The sequence below is a fragment of the Dryobates pubescens genome, chromosome 20 (genome assembly GCF_014839835.1).
Source record: "Dryobates pubescens isolate bDryPub1 chromosome 20, bDryPub1.pri, whole genome shotgun sequence".
Classification (NCBI taxonomy): domain Eukaryota; kingdom Metazoa; phylum Chordata; class Aves; order Piciformes; family Picidae; genus Dryobates; species Dryobates pubescens.
The window spans coordinates 7,974,914-7,997,842 of NC_071631.1; the positions used below are offsets into that span (position 1 = coordinate 7,974,914).

At 54.0% G+C, this 22,929-nt stretch overlaps 1 protein-coding gene and 1 non-coding gene across 2 annotated transcripts; both read left to right on the top strand.

Moving 5' to 3' along the window:
- Nucleotides 1–234: 234 nt before the first annotated feature.
- On the top strand, nt 235–18,663 carry PPP1R8 (protein phosphatase 1 regulatory subunit 8). Its single transcript, XM_054170342.1, has 7 exons — nt 235–340; nt 8,202–8,262; nt 12,802–12,955; nt 13,664–13,884; nt 14,910–15,054; nt 16,627–16,691; nt 18,266–18,663. The coding sequence occupies exons 1-7, from the start codon at nt 279–281 to the stop codon at nt 18,617–18,619; spliced, it is 1,062 nt and encodes a 353-aa protein (XP_054026317.1). The 5' UTR covers nt 235–278; the 3' UTR covers nt 18,620–18,663.
- LOC128898263 (small Cajal body-specific RNA 1) lies at nt 11,218–11,383 on the top strand. The gene has a single exon (XR_008462784.1). It is a non-coding gene; the product is annotated as a small Cajal body-specific RNA 1 (non-coding RNA).
- Nucleotides 18,664–22,929: the final 4,266 nt, after the last annotated feature.

Consider the following 22,929-nt stretch of genomic DNA (forward strand, 5'->3'; position numbering starts at 1 on the left):
CCAGCTGGGACCGCGAGCACACGAGCGCAGCGGGAGGAACCGGCGGTGCCCTCCGAGAGCCAGGCCGCCCGCCCCGGGCAGCGCCCAGCCCCGCGCCCAGCCCCGCGCCCAGCCCCGCGCCCAGCCCCGCGCCCGCTCCTGCCCCCGCCCAGGGCGGCGCAGCCCCGCGGCCGGCCCCGCCCCGCCAGCGCCTCGCGCGGCACGCCGGGATAGCCTCGCGCGCCGGTCCGCCAGCCTCCCAGCCTGCCCCGCGCCCGCCTGAATGGGGCAGAGGCAAGATGGCGGCCAACGCGAACTCGGCCGGCGGCGGCGGGCTCTCGCTCTTCGAGTGCCCCAGCTGGTGAGCCGGCGGGCCGGGGCCGGGGCCGCTCGCCGCTGGTTGTGCCGCGGGCCGACCGCGGCGGAGCGCGGGTGCCCGCCGGGCCGGGGGAGCGGCGCGGGGCCGGGGAGCGTGGGGCGGGAAGGGCCGTGGGGCTGAGGCCGCCCGCCCGGGCCTGCGCTCCCTGGCCCCGCAGGGGTGGGGGCTGGCCGCCTGCTGCCGCGGCGGGGTCTGCCGGCGGGGCCAGGCTCGGCGCCGCACGGGCCTGCGGGGGCATCCATCGGCAGCCAGCGCCTGCGGGCTGCCTCGGCTGCACGCCAAAGGGCAGCGCTGGACGAAGCTTAGAATGCTGCCCGCAGATGCCATTTCTCCTCCCAAGAGCTCAAACAGAATATGTGATGTGGTACAGATTTAGTTCTCTGATCAAGTTGCGTTTTCCGTGTAAGAAATCAAAGGGCTCGAAACCCGCCTGGATTTTTTGATTCCGCTGAGATGTCAGGGCAGAGCGGGGTGTTGCAGAAGCAGTATCAGGTCCATGGACTGGGCTGCTCTTAGACCCATAGAAAGATCAGCGCTGGAAGAGATCTCTGGAAATCATCTGGTCCAACTCTCTGCTGGAAGCAGGGCCTTAGATTATGGTACCTGGAGCCCTGCTTCATTTGCTTTGGATTTTCTGATCCATTGCTACATAGGTATGTGATGTACCCTTTGCTTTGGGTGCCAGGATGTTGACTCCTGAGGCGATGCCTGCAGGTTTTAAACCTCACAGAAGAGGACAAAACGTTGCAGCTGAAACGTTGAGCCCTTACGTGTGTGAGAGAGCTGGCTGTGGGTGCATGCATGGCTGCAGGCTTTAATTGCATTGTCATCTGCTACAGGATCCCATACCTTTGAGTCTTCAGTGGCACTGCTCAGTGAGTGAATGTTTAGTGAGGATGCTTTTTAATTCTTTTAATAAGTGCTTGCTGCAGTTAGTAAAGCCATGCAACCCTGTTTTCGGACAGGGCTGCTCCTGTATTTCGGTGCTTTCTTTGTACTGAGCATATACAACAACAAAACCCTGTAGGAGATGAGATGGTGCTCCATACAGTGATGACACAGTAGAGTAGATAAAGCCAGAAATTACTCAGTGGTAGCACTTTCTGGAACTTGACATTTGGAATAGCAGGGTTGTGGGTTTTTTTTCCCTTGATGTTTTTATCCAGCTGGCATGCAGTGGTGAATTGAGATGACTTTTGCCTTTGAAAGGTATAAGTGAACACCTGGAGAAGTCTAACCTGGGAAATGTTTACTTTCAGTTACCTACCTGCTATTCACAGTATTTCAGTAACCCACAAGCTATTGCACTACCCATCAGGGAGGTGGAACACTGGAACAGGTTGCCCAGGGAGGTGGTTGAGGCCCCATCTCTGGAGATACTCAAGGTGAGGCTTGAAAGGGCTCTGGGCAACCTGATCTAGTGGAGGATGTCCCTGCTGGTTGCAGGGGGTTGGACTGGATGAGCTTTGCTGGTCCCTTTCAACTCAGACCTGTGAAATACATCTGGAGGGGAGGACTGGCACAGCTGTACCTGTGAGGGGCTCTGAAGCTGTATAATGTCTGGCTGCCAGTACAGACAGAGCAGGGTCTTGCAGGAAGCCAGCTTTTCACTCTGCTGCTGCTGACCTGATTTGGGTTTGAAGCACAGCCCCTTGTGCTGATTGCCAGAGAAATGAGGTGGATGAGTTGCCAGGGAGGTGATCTGAGCCTGATTTACACCCAGAAGTAAGGGGATGGTGTGTGGGTGGCAGGGTCTGTTTCATTCTGACTCTTCTAAGGTTTTTGATTATCTGCTTATTTTGCAGCCTGAATGGGCTTCTTGCCATAGCCTCTAAAATCTTTCTCAGGCAAAGCAAGGCTTTTACAGGGACTCTGCCTTCTCAGGAGGCTCCTTTCCCCTCCTGCCTCTGCTGTATGTATGCACATTGCAACATTTTAGAGCCCAGATTTGGGCAGGCTCTGTGTTTATACTGGTGTCATGAAAAACCCACCCAGTGCAGCCTGATCTCAGTCCAGCTGTGGTGCTTGCAGCTGGCAGTTCATGTCGGTGAAAGATACATTTTAGTGGGGAAAAAGCTTACCATGTAACACTTCTTTTGAAACAGGCCATTTGTTGTTTCCCAAGTGTGAAAAAAAACAACAACAAAGGCAAACCACAAGAGCAAACAATAACAAAAAACTGGCAACAGCAGAAAGAAGACCCCAGGGGACACCCTTACCCCACCCCTCCACCCAGGAAACTCCCACAGTGTAGCAGGAAGCTGGTAATGGACAGGTGCCAGTTGCAGTGTTTGTGTTCTGCTAAATGGGCAGCTGGGAATGGGCAGCTCTGGCTGAGGGCTTCCACTGCCTCCTCCAGTAGGAAGGAGGAGCTCTTCCACCAGGTGGATTTATTTACTTCTAGTTTATTTCCCTAGTCTGCACAAAAAGCAGAGTATGTTTGCTGTTAAAGCTTTACATGACCTCTGCTGGCATCTGCAGAGTTACAGATTCTAGCTCACAGCATTTTACAGCATTAACAGTTGGCAGAGCAAAGAGCACATGGTTATGATGCTGGGTAAGTGATGCTAGGTGAGACTCTTCAGAGTGAAAGTGGTTTGCAGTAGCAGGCTTACACCAGTGGTATTGTTATTTGAAGCTAACAGCAAGTCCTGGTGTAAAGGTATCCTGCAGGATTCTTGATGTCTTGATCAAGCACTGGAAGATCTTCTGTGTTGTGGATGTCCTCTCCCTGGAGGGGTTCCAGGCCAGGCTGGATGAGGCCTTGAGCAACCTGGGCTGGTGGGAGGTGTCCTTGCCCGTGGCAGGGGGTTGGAACTGGATGAGCTTTGAGGTCCCTTCCAACCCAAACCATTCTGTGATTCTGTCACCTTCACAGGGAGAGCTTAGGGTGGCAAAACACCAGGGAGTTGCAGTCTTCATGAGGCTTCTGCTTCAGTAACAACTTCTTCTGTAGGGAATTATCTTCAATCTCACCTACCCATGCTGCAGTCACAGCCTTTAGCCATGTATTTACAGAGCTGCCCTGGGGACTGCCAACACAGAACAGATGAGAAATGAATCTGAAGTGTAAAAGCAGAAGTACTTTTTATCTTGTCTCTCAACTGCTGCCTGTGCTGTTGAGGTTTGCCTCCATCCTTCCACCTGTGCTTTCCTCTTTTGGATCCTGGTTGAGTGTCCAGCTTGTTGCTCCTTTTGCCCTGGTTAACCTGCTTGGTGACCTTTTCTTCACTCTGTCTTGACCCACATGGTTAGCTGGGATGTGAAGCTTGTTCTGGAATGGACATCAATTTATAACAGCATGTTACAAAGGCAGCAATTGTTCCTCTCCAGTCTCTCTGAGCCAGGAGCAAGCTTTCCTAGCATTGTTTGTACACAGACCTCAGAGAAGATGAGATCTTGAGTTCTGGAAATTCCACCTTGTCCTTGAGGCTGGCCATGGAGCTGTATACAGTAGTCACAGAAGCCAGGATTTTCAGGAAGTGGCTAAACTTAGACTTCTGAGTCCACATTTAGAAACCTAAATAGCTGCCCTCATTTGAAACTAACACAGTAGTTAAAGTTGTCCCATCCATGTCCTTATTAGCTACAGCTCCATATCTCTCTTCAGACTGGGCAGGATGTGCTTCAGTGGGGCTGCTGTGCCTGCTGGGTGTAGCTGCTGTGACCCAGCTCTGTGTGACCACTGAACTCAGCCTGTCCAGGAGGCACTGTCAGCTCTTACCCCTGTTTCTCTTCCTGGGTACTTCTGGCTAGCATCACATCCCAGAGCATCAGGGGCTGGGCCCTCTTTCTGAAAGGGTTTCTCTTTGTTACTCAGTGTGCTCCTTTCAGGGGCTTGGGCTTTCATTCCTCTGCTTGAGTTCTCTGTCCCTGCTTTTACCCATTGCTACAGAGCTGTTCAATAGAGGGTTTGCCCTCAGTGGCAGAAATCTGCACAAATTCCAACCTGCTGGAATGCCCAGAGCAGTGGTCTGGCCTGGGGATCCCAAGGTGAAGCATGAAGAAGGACATTTTCTAATCTACAGGAAGGAATGTTGCTTGCAGATGTCTTCAGGCTGAAAAGCCTGTGCTGTGACTTGTCCTTCGGTCAGTTTGTGGTTAAGCATTTTAAGCAGCTGCTATCTGCCACAAGGCCTCAAATCTGTAGATGTAGCTGCTGTGGGAGAACCTGAACTTCATTGTGTCCTGCTGGGTTGTATTTTGAAAGTGCTGATTATTGAAGGCAGAGAAGTACATGTGCTGTGTCTGCCAGAGGCTGACTTTGTCATGATCTGCAGAACACACAGGAGATGATCATTTTGGGAAGCAATGGAGGGGCTCATACAAGAACCCTGAGTGAGCAAGGAATGGACTTGGAAGAGGCAGTTGGTGTGGGCCAACCCTTTCAGGGTTGGGTTTGGGGTTTTTATTAATGACCTTGATGAACGTGACCACAATCCTTGTTAGGGACACAGGCATGACCAACATGGAAGCCAGAGCATTATGCAGGCCTTTTGGCTGTAATTTAAAGACCAGAACAGTAAAATGAAGATAAAATTCAGACATGGAAAATGGAAAACAGAGACCAAGAACAAGGACTTCTCAAACCCAGAGACACAACAGTCAAAGGTGGAAGGACAGAGGTTCATTTTTGGAGATAAGTGGCATGGCACAAGCACTGCATTTCACTGCATAATACTCACAGTGAATTTTGGTGTCATGAGACCTGTAGTTCTCCCTAACAGAATATTTATGGTCCTGCTCTCAGGAATTACATTTTGTGTACAGTCTGCAGGTTTCACTCCATGTATTCCATGGAGACTTCACCCCTGAGCAGGTAGCCAAGGGAACCAGGGGGAACCAGTGAAAGCTAGTTCTGTGTGGAACTGCCTCGTAGCAAGCAAACTTCCCTGCTGCCAAGGTGAGGCCAGGCAGATGCTTTAATGCAAGTGGAATGCTTTGCTCAGTTGAAGCAGCCTCATCTCTGAGCAGAAGCCTTCCATAAAGTGCTCCTCCAACACAGAGCCGTGGTTTGTTCAGGGAAGCTCTGTGGTGATCATCAGGTTGGAACAAGTTCCTTTCACTGTATTTGTTCCAACTGCCAGGTTGGCAACTGTTGCATTAATGCTTCTAAGAGCAGAGAGAGTCATAAGTCATGGAATCACAGAATGGTTTGGGTTGGAAGGGACCTTAAAGATCCTCTGGTTGCAATCCTCTGCCATGTGCAGGGGCACCTGCCCCTAGCCCAGGCTGTTCAAGCCCCCACCCAAATGCCTGCCATCAACCTGCATTGCTTTCTGCAGTTCAAATGCCCTGACCATCCTATTGCCTCCAGACAAAACAAGGCTGGATTAGAATCATTGGTTTGCTCTTCATCCAGCCCTCTTCTTCCACATGGCAAGAAACCATTCTGTGTGAGCTGAAATAGTTACCCAGAGGGCTTTGGTGTTACCTTTGTCATGGTGTCCTTGCCTTGTTGAAACTAAGGTGCCTGACAAACTGTGGTGCTAGCTTGGTCCCAGTCCCTGTGGTGGCCATGCTGTGCTGTGAGGAGGACCTGTGATGCACAGCATCAGCAACACCTTTGTGTTCAGCCAGCATCTTGGAAAGAGGAGGACTTCTCTTTGTTCTCATTTCTTTCTGCAGAGAAGAGAACAAACCTGGCTGTATGAGCTGAAAACAACCACCCAGGTGGTTTCTTGTCATACTGTGGTAGTGATCAATAACTTTTGTGTTAGCCTGAAGTGTTCCATCTGCTAGTACACCCTCCAGGCCTTTGGCTGCAGAAGCAAAGGGACCCTGTGAGCTGAGGGCTCTGTCTGGGAGGTTGTGTTCACCCACTCACACCAGACCTAGTTCCACACATTGTCTAATTTTTCTTTGTTAATTCATCTTAATTCCAAAGCTGGGGGACAGTTCTCCCCCAGTTTGTGCAAGTGCTGGCAGAGGCACTCTCCCTTGCAGAGCCAGGGCTCCTCCTTGTTTCAGGAAATAATGAGCACCCTGCTTCTGTGGCATTTGTTCAGAGCACAAAGGCAATGGATGCCTGCCCAGTTTCTCTCCAAGGCTCTGATCTGATGCATTCCACTTTTTGTCCCCATGCATGGAGCCATCCACACTGGTTATCATCTTGTGTCCTTCTCAGCAAGAGAAGCAGAGCTCATGCAGCACTCCAGATGTGAAAACATCATCACTTTGTAGTTTTCCTTTCTGTGGTGTCTTTGCTCTGTCAAAGACCTGGGCACATGCTGGCCAGGCACACAACTGCTGTGGATCAGCACCCCCAGGGCTTTCTCTGCCAGGCAGGTTCCAGCCACTCTGCCCCCAGCCTGAAGCATTCATGGGGTCATTGTGACCCAGGTGCAGGACCCAGCCCTTGGCCTTGGATCTCATACAACAGGACTCAGCCCAGCCAGCCAGCCTGGTCAGGTCCCTCTGTAGAGCTACAGGTACAGCCACACTGCTTCCCAGCTTAGTGTCATCTGCAGACTGACTGAGGGTGCAGTCAGTCCCCCTCAGCCAGATCACTGGTAAAGACATCCCAGAGAGCTGTCCCCAGCACTGAGCTCTGGAGAGCAGCTCTGTCTTCTGCTGCTCCTGGGCTTTCCCTCGGTCTTTCACATGTAAGTAAAAGCAGAGTAAATACAGCAGCAAGAGTGAAGCTGAAATTCGAGGAGGTAATGAAGAGTCAGAAGATGACCATCAGGCGGGATTCAGTCTGCAGAACAGGAAAGTGGTTGTGCTGGAGCACTTGGGAGCTTCCCTGTGGCCTGGCAGGTGTGCTGAGCACATGGCTATGATGATGGGAGGGCAGACTGAGCATGGAGTGTCCAGGAAGAGACCACTGAAAAGCAAAGAGGGCAGACAGAGGAGGGAGTACACTTGCTCGTGGAGTTAATTTCTTGAAAGGTTTGCCTGTTTGGAGGAAGGAGAAGGTGGGGGAAGCAGCTGTGGTTTGCTCAGAGTAAGGCAGGATTGATGACAGCAGAAGTCGTGTTGCAGAGCATGTAGAGCTTGGTGGTTTCAGTGCAGTGGAAAGAAACAACTCTGGTGGTGCTGAGGAAGAGGAAGCACTGAGAAGTGGACATGAATCCATGCATGGAGCCTGCCTTCCAGTGAGACATGAGTGCTGAGATCTGAGGGGGTAGGAAGGCAGTAGTGCCCAGGTGCAGCCTGCCTGTGTGTCCTAGGGCAGTGTGTAAGAGAAGGCCCCAGCTGCACAGGAGTGACTGGAAGAGCAGAGCTCCTCAGCTGGACTCTGTCTTCCTTGGGAGCACTTTTATTTGCTGGCCTCCCCCTCATGCCCTCATGATCCCACCTCCAGAGAGCAGTCAGCATTTTAGCAGATGACCCTGGAGCTTGGCACCCTCTGCTTTTGCTGCTGCTGTTTGGTGATCCAAAAGAGCAAGAATCACTCTCAGCCATATCCCTCTTCAACACCCTTTGGGTGTTTAAGCAGCTGTGGACCTGGTGCTTGGGGACATGGTTTGGTGTTGAGCCTGCAGTGCTGGGTCGGGGGTTGGACTGGGTGAGCTTGGAGGCCTCTTGCAGTCAGTTGATTTCTGTGATTCTCTTAGGAGCTGCTGTGTTCCTTTTGTAAAGGAGCTGTTTGTCAGCTGGAGCAAGAAAAGCTGGAGGTGCCTCATGTCCTGTTAGCTTGCTTTCTTACTGTAACAAATCACATTGTCTCTTTGGGCAAGAGTCTGCAGGGAGGAAAAGGAAACTTGGATATTTTTGTGTTTCCCCCCCCAAAGAGTTCTGCTGCATGTCTGTGGGTTTGGTCTGTAGCTCTACCACAGTCTTAGCTCCAATGCTTTTATTAAATATTTTGATACTATCTTTTCCTTTCTTTATTTTCCAGGGCAGGAAAACCACCACCTGGCTTACACCTGGATGTAGTCAAAGGAGACAAACTCATTGAGGTATGAAAATGGTTTGTGTGCATGTGGTGTGCCCTGCACGTAGGCACCAGCAGCAGGGCACTGCCCAGCATTTTCTGCACTCACTCAAATGTCTGTTTCCTTTCTCTCATGGTCATGATGTTCAAATCATTTTGGTGTACTCTGAAACTTCATTCTGAAGGGCATTTCCCCTTCCCTGTCCTCTAAGGGGCTCCATACTGTGCAGGTAAAGGCAGTGTTGGAGAGGACACAAAACTGCAGCACTCAGCCAGCAGTGACACTTTGATTCCTGAACATTAAACCTGTCCTAGTAAGAGAGGAAAATGTTTGTAAGGGAAACTTGATACCTTGCAGAGCTCTATTGCTTCAAAACTGAATTTTGGACCAAAGCTGACATTTTGTTTCCTGCAAGGTGCTTCTATAGGAGGTACCAGAGTGCAGCCAGAACTTAGGAACTGCAGGAGCAGAAACACAGAGAAAGAAACCTCAAGGACAGTGTGGTGGTTTGAGGCCTTTAGGAAAAAACACCACCAAAGGTAGAGTTGAGTCCTCCAGGAGAACCAGAAAAGTCCAGAGATGGATCAGAAAATGGTAACTTGATTATTCCATCCCAGAATTCTGCTGTCTCTTTAGAAGCTTCTCAGGATCTCAGGTAGTGATAAGACTAGGGGGAATGGAATGAAGCTGGAGGTGGGGAGATTCAGGCTGGAGGTGAGGAGGAAGTTCTTCACTGTGAGAGTGGTGAAGCCCTGGAATGGGTTGTCCAGGGAGGTGGTTGAGACCTCATCCCTGGAGGTGTTTAAGACCAGGCTGGATGAGGCTCTGGCCAGCCTGATCTAGTGTGAAGTGTCCCTGCCCATGGCAGGGGGATTGGAACTAGATGATCCTTGTGGTCCCTTCCAACCCTGACTGATACTATGATTCTAAGCTGGCAGCAAGGCCACCTCACTCTTTTGTCCTCCTTTCATCTCTCTGGAGGGAGTCCCTTGTCTGACAAACCAAGGGGGAGTAGCCTGTTTGTGGCCTGCAGAGGCCTGGCTCATTTTCCCTGTGCAGTCTTGGCTTGCTTAGGCCTAATGGGGGTTGGGGAGAAGAAATCAAGCACTGGGATTTGTGGTTTAGTGTGGCTGAGGGAAGGTTTCTGTCTCCCCACCCTCACTCTCAAGAATTTCTTCCTCATCTCCAGTCTAAATATTGTGGTAGCTTCAGAGGTGGCTGGGTTTTCATGTGTGCTGCCACAGGAGCATCACTCAGTGCCCAGTGCTCCTTCCAGTGTCCGGCAGGGGAGATGCACTCCTCTGGGGTCAGTTACCAGACTCTGCTTTGCCACAGGGCAGCAGATGGCAGTGTCACAAACTTGTGTTTTCCCAGGCCAGAAACCAGTAACATGAAGCTTTGCTTTATGGTTTTGCAGACTGCAGAGTGCTGTTTCCTCTGGAGCTAGAGACACAGAAAACTGGGAAGGTCTGTCCTGAGCTAAGAGCTTTAATTGGAAAGGAATTTGGCACTAACACACATCCAGAGCAGCTCAAGATCTGTCTGAGCTGGGTCACACACACTACTCACAGCTGTGCTTCACTGGCCCTTGCTGGACACTGCAGCTTTCAAACCCTTGGCTTTGTGCTTGTCTTCAAATCATGGACCATACACTCTGTGCCTGGTGGTCTTGTGACATCTCCAGAAGCATTTTCAGCGGGCAGAGAGCTGTAGCAGGACCTCAGCTCTGCCTTCTCGCTGCCATGCTAGCAAGAGCATCTGGTGTGAGGGTTGCACTTGGCACTGGGTTTTCCTTCAGGCCATGTAATGAGAGAGCAAAGCCAAATGGCAGACCTCAGGTGTTTTAGTATGTGGCAGGTGGCCAAACATAGTGCAGCTTGCCCACCTGGGAGGCTCTCTGAGGGTGTTGTTGCCATGTTTCTTTTGGAGTTTTGGGCTTAGAGAGAAAGCCTTTAGGGTAAAGAGTTCATATGGAGCTCTCTGCTGAATTCATCCTCAGGTGCTTGGCAAATGGGCATCATGGAGTCCTGACCAGGACTGAAAAAAGGCAGCAAAATGCCATGTGGAAGCTGAGGCTACACCACTGGTTTGGGGAATGGCTGGGAGATTTGGTGTTGGTAAACTGACAGTCAGGAATATCATCTGGTGGCTGGGCTACTCAAAGCCTTTGGAGCTACCAGAGGCCCAGTTGGGATTTGTGGTGCTGCAAACATCTTGCAGCCCTCTTGGTAACCTACAAGAGGCTCTTTTTGCTGCTGTGCAGCTTGCTGTTGACAGCCATTGCAGGTCTGCAGTCCAAGTGCTGCAAAGGTGTGCTCAGTGCTCACCCAGAGGTCACAGAGGGGCTGCAGTTTGTGTTTTCCCTCCTGACTGCCTGCTCAGTGCTGCCAGGCTCAGTGCAGCCTGCCTGCCCTGACTGTGTCCCATGGTGAGCAGGGGCAGGCCCCTGTGCAGCTCAGAGCTCTCCTTGCCATGATGCTGCTGCTGCTGAGCTAGAAGCAGGAGGGTTGGCTGGGACAGCAGCCTCAGCAGCCTGTTCCTCATGGCTCATGCAGTTGGGCCTGGAACATCTCTGTGAGGAGGAAAGGCTGAGAGAATTGGGGCTTTGGTCTGGAGCAGAGCAGCCTGAGGGGCATCTGATCAATGCTGATCAATACTTCAAGGGTGAGGGTCAGGAGGATGGGACCAAGCTTGGTTCAGTGGTGCCCAGGGACAGCACAAGGGGCACTGGGCACAGACTGAAGATCAGAAGTTCATCTGAACATGAGGAGGAACTTCTGTGATTGAAGGGTGGCAGAGCCCTGGAGCAGGCTGCTCAGAGAGGTGGTGGAGCCTCCATCTCTGGAGACATTCAGACCCCACCTGGATGTGTTCCTGTGTGCCCTGCCCTGGGTGACCCTGCCTTGGCAGGGGGTTGGTCTGGATGACCTCCAGAGGTCACTTCCAACCCCTTCCATTCTGTGATTCTTGTGGATTGCTGAGCACTTGATACTAACCGAGCCATCTGTGTCCCAGGCCTCGTGCAGAGGTCTGAGGTACACCTTGTGATTGCTGGGTCTGAAAAGTGCAAGACTAAAGCAAGCCATGAAGTGTTTAAGCTCAGTGTGTGCAGGGCAACACTGGGTTATAGCTCAGAGGCACAGAACCCCTGGGGAACAGCACTTGAAGTACAGGCAGTGGAGGATTTTCTCATGGATGGTTTGTTGCAGGATTGCCAATCTATGAATTGGTTTCTGTCTTTGCAAAGTCTCCTGAAGCCCTGCCAAGTGCAAATGGTGCTGCTGTGTGCCCGGGGCTGGGGGGTCCATGCCCGGGGCGGGGGGGTGCGTGCCCGGGGCTGGGGGTGCGCGCCCGGGGCGGGGGGCTGCGCGCCCGGGGCTGGGGGTGCGCGCCCGGGGCTGGGGGGTGCGCACCCGGGGCTGGGGGGTGCGCACCCGGGGCTGGGGGGTGCGCACCCGGGGCTGGGGGTGCGCACCCGGGGCTGGGGGGTGCGCACCCGGGGCTGGGGGTGCGCGCCCGGGGCGGGGGGAGAGGGGAGCGATCCTCGTGCTCTGGCAGGTAAAATGTTCCTTCAGCTCAGACCATCTGATGGAAGCCCTTCCTTCCCTGAGCAAAATCTGCTTCCTTCTGATGCCAAAGGCATCAGCAGCATTCACAGAACGTTAGGGGTTGGAAGGGACCTCAGAAGGTCATCCTGTCCAATCCCCCTGCCAGAGCAGCATCGCCTAGAGTACACAGGAACCATCCAGGGCACTGAACCTCTGTGTGGGCTTTGGTGAGCACTTCACAAAGCAGCAGAAGCTATCTGGTGACAAACCTCTGCTGCACTGCCAGCCCGTGACTCGTGCAGCTGGAAAGGAGGCTGGGTGCTTCACACCAGGCTGGGTGAAGCACCTGGAATGCAGTGAGAAAGAGAGGCTGCAGTGCTCGGGTGCTTTGGCTTTCAGGAGCAAGAGGTTCCCCTGAAGAAGTGTCTGCTGTGTGCACTGGGGGCCTGTGCCAGCACCTTGGCTTTCCAGAGCTGGTTTCTCTGACTGCTGTTGGGCTGTTGAGGTCTTGTTTGGAGAAGAGACAAGAACTGGGTTGAATTAAGATGGTTTCATGACCAGCCCAGTGCGGATCCACATCGCAGTGCATGCTCAGGACAGCTGTAAGGGTCTGGACTCTCCTGCATGTCCATTTCTGGACAGAAAGGGAACTGTGATGTCCTGTGTCAGCCTGGCCATCATGCAGCATAGATGCCTGGCTCAGAGAAGGCCCAAGGTCATCTGCATCAAGGAATGTGCCAGAGTGGCTGGGAGATGAGCCAGGCTCATGCTTTGAAGAGTTGCTGTTCTCCCCAGGCTGTCTGACGCTGGCTGCTGGAGGCAGTAACTGGGGCTCTGCCCTGTTCAGCTGCTCTGATTTCTCAGGGAGGAGACTGGAGTTTCTGTCTTTACCAGTGTCAGATCAAACAGAAATATTGATTAGCTGTTGGTGCTTCGTTTGCAGATGGCTCTGCTTACCCATGTGCTTGAAAGGCTGAGGGGCTAACCTGTGTCTCTGCTTGCTGTCCCCCCCCAGAAGCTCATCATTGATGAGAAGAAGTACTACCTGTTTGGGAGGAATCCTGACCTCTGTGACTTCACCATTGACCACCAGTCCTGCTCTCGGGTCCATGCTGCCTTGGTCTACCACAAACATCTCAAGAGAGTTTTCCTCATAGATCTGAACAGCAGTAAGTAGAATCATCACAGAATCATCATGGAGTCATGGAATGGCCTGGGTTGGAAGGGACCTCCAAAGCTCATCCAGTCCAACCCCCTGCACTCAGCAGGGACATCCTCCACTAGATCAGGTTGTGCAGAACCCTGTCCAGCCTCACCTTGAGTATCTCCAGGGATGGGATCTCAACCACCTCCCTGGGCAACGTGTTCCAGTGTTCCCCCCACCCTCCTGGTGCAGAACTTGTTGGAAAATACCCTCAGGATCACCAAGTCCAACTATTAACCCTACACTGCAGGGGTCACCCTAAACCATGTCCCAAAGCACCACATCCAAACCACCTTTGAGCACCTCCGGGGTTGGTGACTCCACCCCTCCCTGTGCAGCCATCCCAGTGCCTGACCACTCTGGCTGGGAAAAGGTTTTTCTGAATTTCCAGCCTAGCCCTCCCCTGGTGCAGCCTGAGGCTGTTCCCCCTTGTTCTGTCACCTGTGAGAAGAGAGCAGCACCAAGCTCTCCACAGCCTCCCTTCAGGCAGCTGCAGAGAGCGATGAGGTCTCCCCTCACCTCCTCTTTTTCACACCAACCATCCCCAGCTGCTTCAGCCTCTCCCCTCAAGCTTTGTTCTCCAGAGCAGGAAGCGTTCTCGAGGCTTGAGCTCACACACAGCCCGAGCTGCAGCTGCTGGCTGACAGCCTGACTTGCGTTCTGCTGTTCCCAGCACATGGCACCTTCCTGGGTCACATCCGTTTGGAGCCCCACAAGCCCCAGCAGATCCCCATCGACTCCACGGTGTCCTTCGGCGCCTCCACGCGTGCCTACACGCTGCGGGAGAAGCCCCAGACGCTGCCCTCGGCTGTCAAAGGGGATGAGAAGATGGGTGGGGAAGATGAAGAGCTGAAGGGCTTGCTGGGCCTGCCAGAGGAGGAGACAGAACTGGATGTGAGTATGATGATGCTGTGCTATGTGGTTCTTCCAGCTAACCAGGTAGTGTTCCCCGCTTAGGGAATCGTAGGTCATGGAACCACTGGGTTGGAAGGGACCCTCAAAGGTCAGCTTGTCCAAGCCCCCTGCAGTCAGCAGGGACATCTACAACTAGAGCAGGCTGCTCAGGGCCACATGAAGTTTGACCTTGAATGTCTCCAAGCGTGAGGCCTCCACCACATCCTTGGGCAGCCTGTTCCAGTGTCTCACCACCCTCCTCATGGTGCAGAACTTCCTCCTGATGTCCAACCTAAATCTGCCCTGCTCCAGTTTCAAACCACTGCCCCTCGTCCTATCACCCCAAGCCCTTCTGAACAGTCCCTCCCTAGCCTTCCTCTAGGTCCCCTTCAGATATCAAAATGCTGCTCTAAGGTCTCCCATTGGTTTGCTTTAGGTTCAGGTTCTTAATTGGCCTTGACAATAGCCTGAGGTGTCTCCTGCTCACACATATGCATAACCCATCTGGGTTTGCCATGGCAAGCCTGAAATGATGCTGCTTCCCAGAATCAGTGACCTAATTGTCCTGATACTCCAATGGTCCTCTCACAAAGGCTTGCCAGGGATGCAGATCCTCCAGCTGCCTCCCCCCAGGTTAGGAATGGTTTCCCAGGCTCTTCCCCACAGGTGACAGGGAATGCTGTCCTGTTTCCCATTTTCTCCTTCACAGAATGAGACATTCTGTGTGTGTGGCATGCACAGGATGGTTGAGGTTGGAAGGGAGCTCTCAGGATCATCTAGTCCAGGCCCCCTGCTCAAGCAGGGTCAGCTGGAGCAGGCTGCCCAGCACCATGTTCAGTCAGGCTCTGAATGTCTCTGCAGCCTCCCTGGACAGGCTGCTGTAGCTCTGGAGCCCTTCTCCTTCCTGGGGCTCTAAAGCTGAAGGCAGGCAGTGTGCTGTGATGTTTGGGTGTGCACAGTCACACCGTGAAAGCAGGCTGCATACAGGAGCTGCTGAAACTCCTTCCTCTCCAATTTGCCACTAGAACCTGACAGAGTTCAACACAGCCCACAACAAGAGGATTTCCACACTGACCATCGAGGAAGGGAACCTGGACATCCAGAGACCAAAGAGGAAACGGAAGAACTCCAGAGTCACCTTCAGTGATGATGATGAAATCATCAATCCAGGTAAGATGTGTGGCTTAATCTTTAGCTGATGCCCTGAAGACCTGCTTCCCAGGGTTCTCATAGGCATTCCTCATGGAGAAGGAGAACAGAAATTTGGGATCTGCTGTTTCAGAGAAGCTACCATGAGTCTCCCCTAGGGCTTTGAGCTCTCTCCATTTCTCTGCCTGTAAAACAGCTGCATGCTTTGTGCAGGACAGGGATATCACTGCTCAGAATCCTCACACCTTGGAAAAATCTCATGGCTCCAAGAGCAGGAAAATGGTTTAAATTTCTTGCCTTCTTTAGAACCTAAATGGGAACTGAACACATTTGCTTGTCCTCTCTCCCTTAAATGCTTTCCTCACCTCTTGCCTAGGGGGTATGTGCCTGAAGCTCAGAGGTTTCTGACTACTTGTCTCTACCTCTGGAACAAGTCACCCTCATCCTTCATGCCTTTGAAGATGTGGCCAGTTCCTAATGAGTCATTTTTCTCCCTTAGCTGTTTTGTATTCCTGGCATTCCTGTCAATGATGGATACTATTCCATTGAGCAGGAGTAGGCTGTTAAGGAGCATGCATCTTAAAGAAGAGCCTGGAGCTGGTTTCCCCTGGCAGCAGCACACCCTGCTTCACAAGGGTGTGAATGCAGTGCTCAGAACATCCTGCTGTGAACAGCAGCCCTTCACATCACCAAAAAGAGAATTTGTGCAGGCTTTCAGACTGCTTTGACCTCTTCTGACTCCTCCTTCAAGGCTCCCCAAGGATTTCTGGGGCTAGCTGCTGTGCCTTTGAGCATGTGCAGAGCCTTGTCAGCAGCAGCCCTCAGCCCAGAACTCCGTTCTGGTCAGTGCCATCTGCTCCCCTTCTCACCAGGGTGAGCTCACCTCGAGACACAGCCACTAGATGTCCCCTGGGCTCCTCTGACTGGGGCCTGCTGGTCCTTACTGAGAGCTACCAGAGAAGGTTCAGGAAGCAGTTCTCTTTGTAGGCTTCTTCACCTGGCAGCTGTTGTGCCTCCTCCTGTGGTGGGTTGAAATTGCCCCCAACATAAAATTGCCAGACCAGCCCAGCTGAAAGCAAATAAAGATATATTTGCAAGCACAACTACAAGCTAGAAATATGGAATGCAATCAATATGCCCCAAACACACTAACTTTAGCTATATTTACAATTTAGACACAAGAACCCCCCTGGACAAAACCAGGGGGCTACCAACAGCTGCCCTCTCCCTGCTCCCTTCCCCCCTGTACACAGGAGAAGAGAAGAAAGGAGGAAAGCAGAGGGAGAAGTTAGTAGTACTTAGCCACACGAAGAACCACAGGCAAGGGCAGCAAGCCAGCAGCAGCACCACTGAGTGTCTGCCAGAGTGAAGAAACCAGAGAGAAAAAGTGAAGTTTACACAACCAGCTGGATGTTGGTTTTCAGACCAGGGAGGTTATTTAGACCTTACCATCCTTTTCCTTTTGCATCCAGTGGTAATTTATTTACATTCTACCATGTTTTGCTCAAGATCTGTGGATGCTTTTCTAGGCATCTGCCTAAAACTGCCACCCCCCTACCCTTCCTGAAGCCTTCCCTGCTCTTGCCTTTGCAGAGGACGTGGACCCATCAGTGGGGCGCTTCAGGAACATGGTGCAGACAGCAGTAGTCCCTGTCAAGGTACAGAGTAACTCCAGCTTTCTAATCAATACATTGATACTGTCCATTGATCAACTCCTTCTGGGAATTACCCCTTGGGAACAGAATGTTCTGTGGTGGGAAGTGTTAAGCAAAAGCCGTGGTCAGGTTTCACAGTGGTCTTCTGTAGCAGCTGTGATCATTTCCCTTCAGGTCCAGCTTGGGCTCTGTTAATAACAGCTGGGGTCAGTGGCAGGCTTGGGGTCTTTTGACCTCTGAGTAAGAAACACTTCCAGAGGACTGCAGTGTGGTAGTTTCCAGGCAGCAGTTAAAATTGTGTGAAGTGTAGAAAATAGAAAGTGTAAATGAGAAGTTGGTTGCTTACAGTGCTAGGGATCTCATAAGGTGGTCTGGTGGAGCTGGCAGGGCTCGAACTTCGCTCCATGGTGAGTGTGCTGCCAGTGCTAAGTGCTGCAGGAGAAGAGGAGGTTTGTAACAGTTGAGAGTAGCCAAGCCCCAAGTAGCAGTGCCACTTGTTGCTGCTGTGCAGTAAATGATGTGTGTGGAAAGAGAGAATTCTGCAGAATCCCCAGACTGCTGCAGGAGATTCGAGTGATCAGGAGCTAGACAAAACCACCCAAGGGCTCTGGAAGGTGCAGTTTCTCGCTGTGGGGGACAGGAGGCTCTGTGTTACTGACAGATCCTGCTCAATCCTGTGACTGGAGGTAACCAGGTGCTCAGACCTGAGCTCCTGTCACCCCTCTCTGCACCTGCAGGAGTTTACTATTGAGTGATTTGCAGGGGAAACCAGAAGCAAGCTTCTGGGACAGAGGCCTGCCCGTGGTCTCTGACCACCTGTGTGTGGCCGGCCTCTGCCTTTCTGGGGCCGTGGCAGGCAGCGTGGGCCGAGGCGGGCAGCGTGAGCCATGGCGGGCGGCGTGGGCCGAGGCGGGCAGCCTGGGCCATGGCGGGTGGCGTGGGCTGTGGCAGGCAGCATGGGCCGAGGCGGGCAGCGTGAGCCATGGCGGGCGGCGTGGGCCGAGGCGGGCAGCGTGAGCCATGGCGGGTGGCATGGGCCGAGGCGGGCAGCCTGGGCTGTGGCGGGCAGCGTGAGCCGTGGCGGGCGGCATGGGCCCAGGGGGGTGGCGTGGGCCGTGGCAGGCAGCGTGAGCCGTGGCGGGTGGCATGGGCCGAGGCGGGCAGCCTGGGCCGTGGCGGGCAGCGTGAGCCGTGGCGGGTGGCGTGGGCCGTGGCGGGCGGCTTGGGCCCTGGGGGGCGGCGTGGGCCGAGGGGGGCGGCGTGAGCCGTGGCGGGCGGCGTGGGCCCAGGGGGGCGGCGTGGGCCGTGGCGGGCGGCGTGGGCCGAGGGGGGCGGCGTGAGCCGTGGCGGGCGGCGTGGGCCAAGGCAGGCGGCATGAGCCGTGGCGGGCGGCCTGGGCCGAGGCGGGTGGCGTGGGCCGAGGCGGGCGGCGTGGGCCGAGGCGGGCGGCGTGGGCCAAGGCGGGCGGCATGAGCCGTGGCGGGCGGCCTGGGCCGAGGCGGGCGGCGTGGGCCGAGGCGGGCGGCGTGGGCAGGCTGTGCCGTGCCCGGGGTGACGCTGTGGCTGTTCTCCCGCAGAAGAAGCGCCTGGAGGGCTCGGGGGCGCTGGGCGGCGAGGAGGCGGCGGCGCGGCGCCTGCAGAGCTTCCCCTACAGCGGAGGACTCTACGGGGGGCTGCCGCCCACGCACAGCGAGGCCGGCAGCCAGCCGCACGGCGCCCACGGCACGGCGCTCATCGGCGGCCTGCCCATGCCCTACCCCAACCTCGCCCCCGACGTGGACTTGACTCCCGTCGTGCCCTCGACGGTGAACATGAACCCGGCCCCCAACCCCGCCGTCTTCAACCCCGAAGCTGTGAACGAGCCCAAGAAGAAGAAGTACGCCAAGGAGGCGTGGCCGGGCAAGAAGCCGACCCCTTCCCTGCTGATCTGAGCGGCGCCGTGCCGAGGGAGGGGGAGCCACGAACTCCGGAACTGTGGGTGTGCAGTATCGTCTTTTTAAACTTCCAGTGTCCTAACCAGGTGTCAGCCCCAGAGGGGAGCAGTGGAATGTCCTTGACAGCTCTGTGCAAACGTTTTTATATGTCTGTTTAAACACAAATACAGCAACACCTGGCAGCCTTCTCGTAGCCGTTTCTGGCCCCAGAGGTACTTTTGATAACGTCACCATCCCTCTGAGTCCTGATCTGCAACCAGGAGGGGCAGAGTCAGCAGTTTTAATTCTCACTTAGGCCATGACCCTGCAAATTGGTGTCTTTAGGTGTCGTGCTTACTATGGTGAGTAACTGTTCCTGCTGCACCTGCTCCTGGCGGGGCAGCTGCATCACCAGTCGATGTTTGTGGGGCCAAGCCTTTAGGAGTGCTCAAAGTTGCAAAGTATAGGTCAGCTTTTGTTTGTTACACTTTGACCCCCCCACAGCCTGGGGCGATATCGTTTGGGGGTTGCTTTGGGGTTTTAGTTTGGCTATGGCCTGGTTTGATTTCCACCTACAACACTACAGCAGCCCTTTGGTGCATGAGGAGGTGCAGCTGAGCTGGACAGCGATCGGTGGCTTGCTTTGCCGTGGCCCAGTGTTGTGCAGTGCTGGGTGGGGGAAGGAGTGCACAGAGGGGTGGGCCTGAGCTGGTGTGGGTGCTGGTAGCAGCAGACAAGCGTGGCAAGGCCTCCAGCACTGCCTCCTGGGGGGTGCACAAACAACAAAGCAGGGCTGGGGCTCTGCTCTGTGCTAGCTGAAGTTGAACACAGAGAACAGTTTCTTGGTGGCCCTTTTAACTTCACTAGCTTCATTTTTGTTTGCAAATGGGACTTGGGAGCTTAGAGTGTGTGAGATGCAACAAGACGGTGTGGGAGGGCACAGCCACCACCTGGCTGCCAGTGCCAGTGGATGGGAGCTGAGTGCTGCTCAGAGCTGGGATGGGAGCTCTCGGGAGAGGCTCTGCCTTGCCTTGAGTAAAGCACAACACAAGTAGGCTTTCTTGCACTGCCTTCTTTCACTACTCCATCACTTTTTCTCACTGGTTAAAATGAGACACTCAGTTGGGTTGCTGCCCTTCACATCCTTTAGCTGTCACCACCTGGCTTGCCTCTGTCCAGGCAGACACTGTCTTGTCATTGCCTATGGTGGGGACGGAGCTGTTTCCCTTAGGCTCACTCTGGGTTGTTCTATGTTCTCCAGTCCAGCTGGGCAGTCCCATTCCTTTGTGGGGAGGTCTCAGCAGGAAGGGGCACAGGCTGGCAGCAGCATGCCCAGCTCTTCCCTGCTGGCAGCGATGGGGCTGCCTGGCAGAGGAGCACAGTGGCTGGCAGCTGGGGCAGTGCCCTGCGTGGCTGCTGCGCCGTGTGGCCAGGTGCTCCCAGATCAGTGTGACCAGAGGATTGCTCCTATCATGTTACTGAGGTGAAGGTGGGCTGGTGGCTGCTCCTCTCACAGCAGGGAGGGCTTTAGGGGTGGTTGGTTGCCCTCCTCACACCATCAGATCTAGCTCAGGCTGCTGCAGCTCCTCCACCTGCGGTTGTGCCACTCTGTGTTTAGTTGCTGCTGGAAATCATTCAGTCCCCAGATGTGCTGCTTCCAAACACTCCCTGCTGACTCCAGATCCTCCTCCTTTCACTTTTATTTTTGCTTCTTTCTGGTATGTAGAATCTTCTTTTTCCAGCCAGCCTGCTTCACAAAGGCAACTCGTTAGGGTAAGACTAGGTAGGGCAAATAAAAGTTGAAGAGGTTTTCTTCCTCCTTTGTTTCCATTGCTGGCTGTTGGGTGGGGTCTGTTGGGAGGGGGTGGGGAGGATGTTTTGGGGGGTTTGGGGGGTTATTTTTTTTTTTTGGCAAGTGGCTCTTTGCAAGATTTTCTTCTTGACAAGGGAAGCTTTGCTGCTCATTGGTTTTTAAAGCTCTTCTCCTCCCTGGGTTCCAACAAGCTCTCATTATTTCAGAGCTTAGGGGCCGCAGCTGGCCCTCACAGGAGGGGACAGGACAACAGCTAGGGGCTTTGTACAGAGGTTTGTACACTTGTGTAATATGTACCAGGCCTTTTCACACCTTCTGTTGAGCTTTTTACCTGTAACCTTTACTATGTTGTAAATTAAATGCAGATTTTGCCAGTTTGGGGGAGTGCAGTCTCTTCGTTCCCAGCCTGCACTCTGCAGCTGAGACTCTGCATGCTGTGGTGGCCTGCTGAGGGATTTCTGCCCTGGTGAAGAGCAGTCAGCACTGCAGGGCTGGCTCAGGCTGCAGCTCTCACAGCTTTTTGCCTGAGACCTGCTCTGCTGCCTCGTGCTGCAGCTCTGCACACGACTGATACTGGACAGTTCTGAACTGCAGCTGCTTTTGTTTCCTGAGCCAAGTTTTGTCTGGTTCTGGCACAATCCTCTCTCCAAACTTAGAGCCCAGCTTTGGTCTTCTCAGTGCCCATCTTGCTGCCTCTGACATGCAGAGTGGCCTTGGGCAGTCTAAATGCAGCAGACGTCGTCACAGTGTCTGCAGCTTGTCCTTGGCTCACTGGGGAGAGCTGCAATGACAAACAGTGAACTGGGAGCTGGCTGAAGATTACCATGGTGCCTGCAGCACAGGGCTGGGAGGGATCCCCAGCTTGGCTGAGGTTAGCTGGGCTGTTTGTGAGTATTCAGACTGAGGAGAATTAAAGATAAATTGAAGGTGATCAGGGTAGTCAGCATGGGGTCAGCCAGGGGAGACCATGCCTGAGCCAGCTGAGAGCCTGCTGTGATGCGTGACAGCTGGGCAGGTGAGGGGACAGCAGTGGCTCAACTTCAGCAAGACTCTGACACTGTGACCCACACCATCCCTCCAGGGGAGCTGAGGAGGTGTGGGTCAGATGAGATCAGTGAGGTGGATGGGAATGGCTGAATGACAGAGCTCAGAGGGCTGTGATCAGTGCTGCAGGGTCAAGTTGGAGACCTGTGGCTGGTGGTGTTCCCCAGGGGTCAGGGCTGGCTCCAGTCTTGTTCATCATCAATGACCTGGATGAAGAGACAAAGTGTCCCCTCAGCCAGTTTGCTGATGATCCCAAACTGGGAGCAGTAGCTGACACCCTGCCAGGCTGTGCTGCCACCCAGTGAGGCCTGGGCAGAGGAACCTCATGGAGTTCAGCAAGGGCAAGTGTAGGGTTCTGCACCTGGAGAGGGATAACCTCTGCACCAGTGCAGGTTAGGGGTTCGCCTGCTGGGAAGCAGCTCTTCAAGGAAGCACCTGGGAGTGCTGGTGAGTTGCCCCTGAGCCAGCAATGTGCCCTCAGGGCCAGAAAGGCCAATGGGCTCCTGGGGTGCTTTAGAAAGAGTGGCCAGCAGGGCCACAGAGGTTCTCCTCCCACCCCACCCTGCCCTGGTGAGAACACACCTGGAGTAGTTTGGTCCAGTTCTGGGCTCCCCAGTTCAAGAGGGACAGAGAACTGCTAGAGAGTCCAGTGGAGGCTACAAAGCTGCTGAAGGGCCTGGAGCATCTGTGAGGAGCAAAGGTTGAGAGCCCTGGGGCTGAGAGCCTGGAGAAGAGCAGCCCCAGAGGAGATCTGAGCAATGCTCAGCAAGAGCTAAAGGGCCCAGGGGGGGAAAGAGGCTGGGGCCAGACTCTTGTCAGTGGTGCCCAGGGACAGGACAAGGGGCAGTGGACATAAACTGGAGCCCAGGAGGTTTCACTTAAACATAAGGAAAAACTTCTGTGGTGTGAGGGTTACAGGGGCAGGCTGCCCAGACAGCTCCTGGAGTCTCCTCTAGAGGCTACAAGCCCAGCTGGGCACATTGCTGTGCAACCTGACCTGGCTGATCCTGTGTAGCAGTGGGGTTGGACTGGGTGATCTCCAGAGGTCCCTTCCATCCCCACCATTCTGTGAGGTGTGGTTTCTGCTCAGTGCTTGAGGCAGCTGGAGGCTGAGTCTTCACAATCAGTGTGCTAGCTGCTGCCCTGCTGCAGGAGACAGTTGGTACAGGCTTAGCAGTTGCCAGAGCTGGTGGTTAACTACCTGCATTAAAGGAGTGCTGGAAAGAAGTCAGCTTGCACCATGACCTAAAGCACTCTGCAGGGTGCAAAGCAGGGATGGGAATGAAGACATGGAGAAGTTTGCAGCTCAATAAATGGTTGAGCTAAAGAATGGTGGCAGAGTTCCAGGAACATCTGTCCTCGAGGCAGTCACTGTGGTGTCTTTGTAACCTCTCTTCTGGCTGTGAAAGACAAGAGAGCAGCACCCAGCAGGGCAAGAGCCAGTAAGCAGCAGACAGTTGTCGTCCTGCTG